The following is a 10,554-nucleotide window of genomic DNA, read 5'->3' as shown; positions in this document are numbered from 1 at the left end:
AAAACTAATTGAGTTTTTGTGTGAAACTGCGATTTTTTCCTTATTCAGGATTAGCGAAAAACCATTGAATATTACAGTGCGTAACGTCCGTTGTGGATGCGGAAAACCAAGTGTGCTAAAATGTGGAGGGGATGGGAAAGTCCGGATCTGAGAATGGATTTCAATATGGAGATAATTCCTCTCAAATCCTCGTACTCTGTCAATTCAAAAACAACCCGCGAAAATTCGATTCAATATCGAACATACACCCCACCCAAAATAGTTATTTTGTGAACAAAAAATGAAAAAGGTATCTTTTCACATTGAAAAACGAAAAAAAGTAAGAACCAAGACCCCGGCACACGAATTCATCGAAAACGTTTGATCGAAAAAAGAAAAAAAAAAATAAAAATTATGGTGGAATACAATCCTTCCTCTGAATTCTGGAATTATTCAGAAAGAAAAATCATTTAGGCATCTACTGGGAGTAGAATAACCTTGTTAGTGGGTCTTGTTACAATACCCTTACACGAATGTATCTTCAGCACCCGCGGCACATTATCCCTACCCAAAATGAGTTCCCGAATAATACCCAATGACCATTCAGCCATAGGACGACCAGGCTCATACCAAAGCACGACATCGCCCACCTTCAACGGAGGAGACGGGGTTGTCCATTTTTTCCGCTTCAGGTTTTTCTCCATGCACTCTCGACCCCATCGTCTCCAGAATCCCTGAACGATCTGCTGCGTAAGTTGCCATCTATCTAACAACTTTATTGGTACTTCAGTTAAGTCTACTTCCGGGCGACAGAAGAGTTCCGTCCCAATCAAAAAATGTCCCGGAGTGAGCGCCTGAATATCATTTGGAGAACTAGAGAGTACTCCAATAGGGCGTGAATTTAAAATTCCTTCCACGCGAATGGTGACCGTTTGAAATTCCTCAAGCGAAATAATCTGAGCGCCAATTAATCTTTTGAGATGATGCTTTACCGACTTTATGCCTGCCTCCCAAATGCCGCCGAAGTTCGGAGCATAAGGTGGATTGAAGATCCACTGTAACGATCTCTGAGCTAAATGACCCTTTATTTCATCATTTTTCGACTGAAGAAATTGCGTCAGCTCTGAAATCTCCCGTGCTGCGCCACGGAAGTTTCGACCCTGATCCGAATATACATGAAGGAATACCTCTGCGAACGATAAATCGGTCAAGAGAAGCTAAAAAAGCGGCTGTGGATAGACTCACAACTACCTCAATGTGAACTGCGCGCGTGGCGAAGCATACGAACAAAACTATGTATGTTTTCTCCGTTTTAGCATTTCTTCTGGTGGTATATTTCGTAAGGAAAGGACCACCGACATCTACACCGCATTGCATGAAACACCTTGAGGGTGTAACACGCGATGAGGGAAGATCAGCCATCGGAGGCTGTAAGGGAATCGCCTGGAACCTGTAACACAGCAAGCAGCGGAATATTCTATTTCGAATGAGACTCCTTGCCGAAGGAATATAATATTCTCTCTGTAGGAGAGACTGGACCAACTTTGGACCACCATGACCAGAAAAAATGTGATAGTATTCACACAATAAACGTGCTAAGTGAGAATCTCGAGGAATAAAATAAGGATGTTTCGTGTGATAAGGAAGACAGGCTCTTTTTAACCTGCCCCCCACCAGCAAAAACCCGGAAGAATCCAAAAACGGGGAGAGTGCACGTAATTTCGGCGAACATAATTTTCCCGTTTTCAAAGAAATGATTTCAGAACCCAAGTAATGATCTTGGGTGAGACGAATGAAAAGCTTTAAGGTATTCCGATATTCTGATGCCGAAATACTCCCTGTCATTTCCGAAGGGACAGAAGACTTATAAATCCTGGTTTTCAACCTATTAAAAAATCGGTATACATACGAAAACACTCTTTGTGCCCGTAATAATGAAGAAAACCGTTCGAAAAAGGTCAGTAAATAATCTCTTTCGACCGCAGCCACGTATGAAACTGGAGGTATGACCTTCGTTTCCGGTAGATCCTGATCTACAATAGTGGTCCCTTCAGGCCACGTATTAATCGGAGTTTCAAGAAAGGATGGACCGGTCCACCATGTCCGGTTAGAGAGAAGCTGAGATGGTTTTAGTCCCCTGCTCGCTGAGTCCACTGCATTGTGTTCTCCGGGTATATGCCTCCAGATCGCACTCGGGCATGCTTCGGAAATCTGAATGACTCGATTTGATACAAATGTCTTCAACTTATAAGGAGGTGTTTGAATCCAAGCCAAAGTGGTTGTGGAATCCGAAAAACAAATTATTTCTAATTCGGACAGAGGTGGTGGGAGCGGCAGTAGCGAACGAAGAAGTTTACTCAGTAGGACAGCGGATCCCAACTCGAGACGATTTATAGTCCAGCTTTTAAGTGGGGCAACCTTAGTTTTTGAACAAAGTAAATTGCAAAAAATTCCCTGCTCATTTTCAACACGCAAGTATACAACCGCTGCCATTCCCAGAATACTAGCATCGCAAAACCCAATGATTTGTGCCCTCAATGGAGTACTAGGCACCACACACCGAGGAATAGAAATGCCCTCCAACATCTTGAATTCCTTTTCGAGAGAATTCCATAGTTCAATAATTTCAGAAGGTAAGGGCTCATCCCATTCTTCATAGCAAAAGTAACCGGAGATAGATACCCATTATAATCACAAATTCGTGCGACTCGTGATAAAATACCGCGTTTTGTCAAAGTCGTCTGAGTATCATCCACCTTGAAGCGAAACTCATCTCCTATTGGATCCCATATCAAACCTAAAACTTTAATTGAAGAAGTGCCGGCAATAGAAAGATCCTTGGATTCGATCGAACAATCTTAGCGAATTGAAGTACAAGAACTTGCCCACTTTCCTAGTTCAAACCCGGCGAGACAGAGCAGCGCGACCAACTCCTGACACAATTCGCTAGCCGCGGTTGTGCTGAAGGCACCAAAGAGAATATCATCCATAAACCGGTAGGATTCCAGTATTTGAGCCGCTCGCGGAAATCTCGCACCCTCATCCAATATGAGTTGTTTGAGGGTTCGCTGTGCCAAAAACGGACTACTTGAAATGCCAAATGTTACCGTGCGCAATTCCCACTCGGTGAGAGGATCATCGAAAGAAAACCGCCAAAAAATGTGCTGGTACTCGAAATCTTCCGGATGCAGCCAAATGGCTCGATACATTTGCTTGATATCACAAGTCACAGCGATGGGAAAAAGGCGAAATTGGGCAACTATTTGACCAATGTCGCTTTGCAATTTCGGGCCCGTACACAATTTTTCATTTAGACTCACACCCAATGAAGTCTTCTCTGCTGGAGAAAACACCACCCTCAATTTAGATTTCCCCGCCGACGATTTCAGAACACCATGATGTGTCATCACCTAGTCGGAACTTTGAGGAGCTGGGACCATATGTCCCTGTTCTACATATTCCCTCAAATTTTCTTTATATAACCTGTAATACTCCGGATCGCGTTTGAACCTACACTCCAGCTTATGAAACCGCTCCAATGATCGCTGTCGATTTGTGCCTAACTTAGGACGAGAATTATTTTTGAAGGGGAGTCTAGTTATGTACCGTCCCGTCAAGTCTCGTGATACCGTAGAAGAGAAATATTCCTCGCAAAAGGTATCCTCTGGGGAGAGATTCACGCCCGGATTTGATATATCTTCCGATTCCCAGAACATTTTCAAGGTGTCATTGAGTAACTCTTCCTCGGATGTCACAAACAATGACTGAACAATTTGGGAAATCGCTGACGACACACCTCCCATTATAACCCAGACTAATCTCGTGGATATCGCACTTGGTTTACCGATTATATGCTGCGGTTCGTCCGTCAGAATATCGAAGTATGATTGAACCCCTAATAAGATATCAACCGGAGCAGGGTTATAAAATTCAGGATCAGCGAGTCGTAGATTAGAAAAGCGATCTCTCATTGTAGGTGGGAGATCCCTGTCGGAAGATCCGAAGATATTTTATCCACAATAGCCGCTTCAAAACAGACTAATGTATCATCATGGAACATCGAAGTAAGTATTTTCTTGACAGGGTTGAAGGTCAGGTTGTTGGAACAAAAACCACTTCTCAGACCATTGCCGACATGTTTCGATTTTATTCAAAAATCTTCTTCAGGGCTCTATAATAAATTACAAGATTTTTTTTTTTAAAAACACTAATAAATAAATCATGTTGGAATATACAATGGGACATTACAATTGAATAAATAATTACATGAATATATGAACAATATAATGCAAAAAAGGAATTTTTTAAAAAACGAATAGTGAGAGAAACACTAAAAACAATCCAGCCCAGCATACAGGTACTTGATGATTTTACATTAAAAAGGGGAAACCAATTACTTACAGTCTATTTGCGGTTTTTTTTGTCAGAATCATGAAATATATGAAATAAATATCACTTTTTGACACCATCAAATTATAATCTAAAACGAACGAAATGATAAAACGGGAACAGACCACTCTGATAATACATATGTTATAAGTAAATAATGAATAATGTTTATATCTACATACATGACATTGACATTCAATTTGAATAATTAGTTCAAGTTATTTTTCTTTTTATTTTGTTGATGAGATAGTAATAAGCCGTATTCAAACCTTCAATGTCTGTTCTCCTGTTAATGGATTTTTCATCTTGTTTAATTGAGATCATTTCATGTAGTAAGCGTTTCTTAAAATATTTTGGTGTCCTAATATTTTTATTGAATCGATGTTAAAATCAAAAGAATGGAGTGTATTTGACACATGTTCAGCTAGAGCGGGTGTTGTTCTCCTTTTTCTTTTTTAGAGGGTTGAGTATGTTGAGGGAATCTCTCTTATGTTCAGAGATTCTGTCTTTAAGATATCGACCTGTTTGTCCTATATATGTAGATTGACAATCCTTGCAACAAATCTTGTAGATAACATTACTCAACAATTCTTTTTGAGTTGTACTCTTTAACCTTGAGAAAAGCTTTCTGTTTGTGTTATCAGATCGAAAAGCTATGTCGACACCAAGCGATGAAATAATCCTTTTGATCTGCTCAGATAAACCCTCAACGTAAGTCAAGGCGTAAAATTTTTTGTTTTCGATTATTTCGTCTTGAATCCGTTCTCGATTTCTTCTGTAAATAATTTCTTCAATAATCTTGGTGGGATAGTCATTTTTCTGTAAAATAGATTTTATTTGGTTCAAGTTATCTTGGTGAAAATCTGGAGATGACAGTTTCAGAGCTCTATTTTTCAAATTGTTGACAATATTAATTTTCTGTGTGATAGTGTGTTTTGAATTAAAATTTAAAACTCTGCCTGAAAAAGTAGGTTTTCGATACCAATTATATTTTATTTCATTACTGCGTCTTATCAGCAAAACGTCCAGAAAAGGTAAGGTGCCCTCCTGTGATTCGATTTCAATGGTGAATTTTAATCGTGAATGTACGCTGTTAAACACAGTGATGGTCTCATCTGCCTTATCGGCTGGTATCGACGTGCAGATATCATCCACGTATCTCTTAAAAATAGGTGTGCAGAAGGAAAGTCGGCCTAGAGCGATCTTTTGAATTTCCACCATAACAATGTCAGCCACCACAGGAGCAAGACAGTTCCCCATTCCAAGTCCAAAAATCTGTTTATAGTATTTGTTGTTAAAGATAAAGAAACTATTTTCAACACAAAAATTGAAAAGTTGTAAGAATTCTTGCATTGATAGGGTTGTATGTGGCTCGATTTGATTCCACTTTTTCTCTATTAATGTAATGGCAAGATCAATAGGTATATTTGTGTATAAAGATGTTACATCGAGAGAAACCAGAATATAACTATCTGGGAGGATTACATTTTTTATATTATCTATGAACTCGAAAGAGTTCCTCACGTATCTTTCATCTTTGTCGAAGGCATAGGACAATAGATTTGATAAGAATTTGGTAAGATTGTAGAGGGGACTCCCAATATAAGCAACAATAGGTCTTAGAGGATGACCTTCTTTATGTATCTTTGGTGAAAAGTATGCTTTAGGACATAAACCATTATTACATTCTCAGAACTTATAAGTGGTTTCATCTATTTTTCCTGCTTTGTATAAAGAGTATACTATCTTATTAAGTTTTGCTTGAACTTTTTTGGTAGGATCTTCAGCTAATTCACAATATGTTGAGGTATCATCCAAAATATTCATCGCTTTCGAAATAAAATCATGTCTTAACATAGCTACCGTTGTTTTGCTTTTGTCGGCTTTTGTGATGATTATGTCTTCATTAGTTCTAAGAAAATGTTTTGTTTCGTTGTACCATTTTATAACTGACTTGTCATAGTTTTCTCTATTATGTGAATTTGAGTTTACAAAATTTGTTATAAGATTTATAAGGGAATTTCGAATTAAATTTGTGTTGTTTTCATCTTGAGATTTAGACAAGATATACTCAACATCTAGCATTAATTCTTTCAAAGGAAAATTATTGCTTTTATATGGTAGGTTGAATTTATCTCCCAGACTCAACAAATACTGAGCATTGGCTGGGAAATGAATGCCAGTCAAATTAACAAACCATTTTTCTTCATATTCACTCACATCTAGTACGTTCAACTGAGCTGTCTTTAATCTCTCAAGTTTCTTAATTTGTACTATTTTGGCTTTTTTGAATTCAGATTTGAAAATTACTTCGTTTCTAATATATAAATTGTTATAAATGTCGTCAGGGAGTTTTCTTGATAATTTTGACTTTACTTTTTCTATTTTTTCTCTGAGACATTTTAACTTCCAATGAACTATGGAAATTTCCAATTTCATAATTTTTAATTTGAATGAATTGACAGTGTTGTTATAGGTATTACAAAAACTCATTTTATCATGTAGCAATAATGTGTGATTAATTGAATGTTGAACATGTTTAGGAAAAATACTTTGGTTCTTAGAGTTGAGAAGAAATTTTTTATGGTTTTCATATCGTGCTAGCTTCTTTGTTGTCGATTGCCAACTTCTTATGAGACTTATTCCTTCTTGTCCATAGTGTTCTCGGATGTTCGCATAAAATCTTGTGTTAGTGTTATTCATTTCAAGTTAATTGAGTACCTCGGGAATACCAGAATGAGTTATTGGTTTGAGACCTTTTTTATCTGAGCAGATCAAAAGGATTATTTCATCGCTTGGTGTCGACATAGCTTTTCGATCTGATAACACAAACAGAAATCTTTTCTCAAGGTTAAAGAGTACAACTCAAAAAGAATTGTTGAGTAATGTTATCTACAAGATTTGTTGCAAGGATTGTCAATCTACATATATAGGACAAACAGGTCGATATCTTAAAGACAGAATCTCTGAACATAAGAGAGATTCCCTCATATACTCAACCCTCTAAAAAAGAAAAAGGAGAACAACACCGCTCTAGCTGAACATGTGTCAAATACACTCCATTCTTTTGATTTTAACATCGATTCAATAAAAATATTAGGACACCAAAAAATTTTAAAGAAACGCTTACTACATGAAATGATCTCAATTAAACAAGATGAAAAATCCATTAACAGGAGAACAGACATTGAAGGTTTGAATACGGCCTATTACTATCTCATGAACAAAATAAAAAGAAAAATAACTTGAATTAATTATTCAAATTGAATGTCAATGTCATGTATGTAGATATAAACATTATTCATTATTTACTTATAACATATGTATTATCAGAGTGGTCTGTTCCCGTTTTATCATTTCGTTCGTTTTAGATTATAATTTGATGGTGTCAAAAAGTGATATTTATTTCATATATTTCATGATTCTGACAAAAAAACCGCAAATAGACTGTAAGTAATTGGTTTCCCCTTTTTAATGTAAAATCATCAAGTACCTGTATGCTGGGCTGGATTGTTTTTAGTGTTTCTCTCACTATTCGTTTTTTAAAAAATTCCTTTTTTGCATTGTATTGTTCATATATTCATGTAATTATTTATTCAATTGTAATGTCCCATTGTATATTCCAACATGATTTATTTATTAGTGTTTTTAAAAAAAAAAATCTTGTAATTTATTATAGAGCCCTGAAGAAGATTTTTGAATAAAATCGAAACATGTCGGCAATGGTCTGAGAAGTGGTTTTTGTTCCAACAACCTGACCTTCAACCCTGTCAAGAAAATAGTTCATCATTAAAAAAGGTCTCAAACCAATAACTCATCGAAGTAAGTGAACAAGAAATCAAACCGCGGACCGAAAAGAGCGGGTTATTACCAACCCCGGAAATCTGAAGTTTACACTTTTTTCTCGCAAATCCAATCCTCAATGCAAAATTTGAGGTGACGAAATTCATCTGACTACCAGGATCCAAGACCAACCTACAGGTTTGCCATATTCCGTTTATATCTCGAATCCTAGCGCGAGCCGTTCCAAGAAGACAAGTTGTATCCATAGCCGATTAAGAACAAGTATTTACAATTTTTAAACCTTTCGAAGTGGGAGGTGCATCAATTTTTTGAACCGGATCAACTTGGACCTTCCCTCGTGAACTAATTCCGGAAAATGAAACACCCTCGACATTCGACTTCTGAAAACATATCAACGTATTATGTTTTCTACTTCCGCATTTGCGACAACAATTTTTGGAATTACAATTCGAAATAGAATGCCGACCCAAACATGCATAATCTTCTATGTAGTGTTATGAGCCTTTTCCGTGTATCAAGCGAAGATTGCAAAAATTCAGGACACTGCGCAAATTTATGTCGACCCTCACAACACGGACACAATGAATCATTTTGTTCATTCGGTGTAGAAGTGGATTCTTCCCGTGTCGTAACTAGAACCCTCTTATTTTTTATTGTAACCGGAGAGTTAGCTTGAATTTTGGCTTTGAGTGTATCTGAACTCAAGTCATTAACCGCGCAACGATCTCTAAGAAACTTAATCAGATCAGTAAATTTTGGAAAATCCGTATTCAGAAATCTTGTTTCAAAGTCCCGACGTGTATGGGACTCAAGAAAATTCAAACTCCAAAATAACAGCATAAACTGTCCCAAATCTGGAATTTCGAGTTTACTCAAACAATTGACATTAGCTTGTAAAGTGTCACAAAACTCTTTCAAGGAATTCTGATTGCCTGATTTGATTGGTTGCAATGAAAATACCTGATTCAAGTAGTGAGATGCCATAACTCTAACATTTGAAAACTCGTTTTTAAGGAGATCATATACGGTTTCGTAGTTATTCGGATCAAAAACTACCGTTTGTGCAAGAGTTAAGGCTCTTCCATCTAAATACGAAAGCAGAAATGCAAATTTTTCTATGTCAGACAAATCCTTGTTGGTATGGATCACTTTATCATAAAGTGCAATAAAACCCGGAAAACTTTCGAGTTCACCATTGAATCGTGGTAACTGAATTTGCGGCATATAGTTTGGTAAGGATTTGGACGCCGGTTTTTCATCCGAACCCTGAGCAGTTGAATATTGAATTTGGTGAGCAGCTCTAACCTCTAATATTTTGTAATATAAGTCATCGAATGCCTTTGATAATCCGCTCGTATCCTTCCTTAAATCTCGATGACGTATACCGATCGCGTCTAACTCGGAAAGACAACTTTCATATTCCTCAGCTGTTCGTTCGATCTTTTCGGAACGAATCATAAACGAATTCAGAGAAGAAGGAAGTTCCCCAATTAAATCGTACGTTTGTTGTACCCTTACCCACATTCTATCCAAACGCCCTTTTGCCTGCGTGAAAACAAGAATATCCTCCGCGCTTGGTGCCGGTGCCTTAGAATCTGATTTTTCTCCTGTTTCCTTTCCCATTGTTGAAATTATTGAAAACAACTAAAAGAAACTCTAACCTCTATATGTTTGTTTATAAACAGTCCCCGCTACAAGTAGGCAAGTGAATCGATACAATACGTCGATTGCTATATCGAACCTGCGCGCCCACCGATTGATAAAATCTGACGGACTTATCTCATGCCGCCCGTGAGAAAAGAAAAAAACAACAACAAAAAAAAACAATTAAACCCTTTTCTAAAGATCCCTGAATATAAATCCGGCCCGAATGGATCAATTATGTTACGGATCAATCCAAATTACATTTAAAAGTTATTCTAGTGGACTGTATTATTTATGTAATTATTAATTGGATTGCTCCGCCACACAAGTTTGTGAATTATCCGATACAAAGGAAATGAAATTCGCTTTATTTCTGAGATTTGAGAGGAAATACCACCCGGAACAGTCAGCAATAAGAAGGAAAATTCTAACAGGAAAGGGACTCACCTGGTCTCCGTTGATTCTCTGACTTTCCACCTTGAAAACTTAAACTAAACAATCTTCTTCACTTAACTATGATGTGTCCTCTCACGAAGCTGTTAACGAACTTAAAAACTAATTGAGTTTTTGTGTGAAACTGCGATTTTTTCCTTATTCAGGATTAGCGAAAAACCATTGAATATTACAGTGCGTAACGTCCGTTGTGGATGCGGAAAACCAAGTGTACTAAAATTGTGGAGGGGATGGGAAAGTCCGGATCTGAGAAAGGATTTCAATATGGAGATAATTCCTCTCAAA

The 10,554-nt window shown here is 37.3% G+C and overlaps 1 protein-coding gene across 1 annotated transcript; it reads right to left on the bottom strand.

Moving 5' to 3' along the window:
* Positions 1 to 3,389: 3,389 nt before the first annotated feature.
* Positions 3,390 to 3,950, bottom strand: LOC123680839. The gene has a single exon (XM_045618955.1). The coding sequence runs from the start codon at positions 3,948 to 3,950 to the stop codon at positions 3,390 to 3,392; it is 561 nt and encodes a 186-aa protein (XP_045474911.1).
* Positions 3,951 to 10,554: the final 6,604 nt, after the last annotated feature.

The sequence above is a fragment of the Harmonia axyridis genome, chromosome 5, assembly GCF_914767665.1.
Source record: "Harmonia axyridis chromosome 5, icHarAxyr1.1, whole genome shotgun sequence".
NCBI lineage: Eukaryota > Metazoa > Arthropoda > Insecta > Coleoptera > Coccinellidae > Harmonia > Harmonia axyridis.
The sequence above is the reverse complement of the archived record's forward strand: the minus strand, read 5'-3'. Positions and strand labels throughout refer to the sequence as shown.

Coding starts and splice junctions, on each gene's coding strand:
- LOC123680839 (XM_045618955.1), bottom strand. CDS start 3,950: ATGAGAGATCGCTTTTCTAATCTACGACTCGCTGATCCTGAATTTTAT.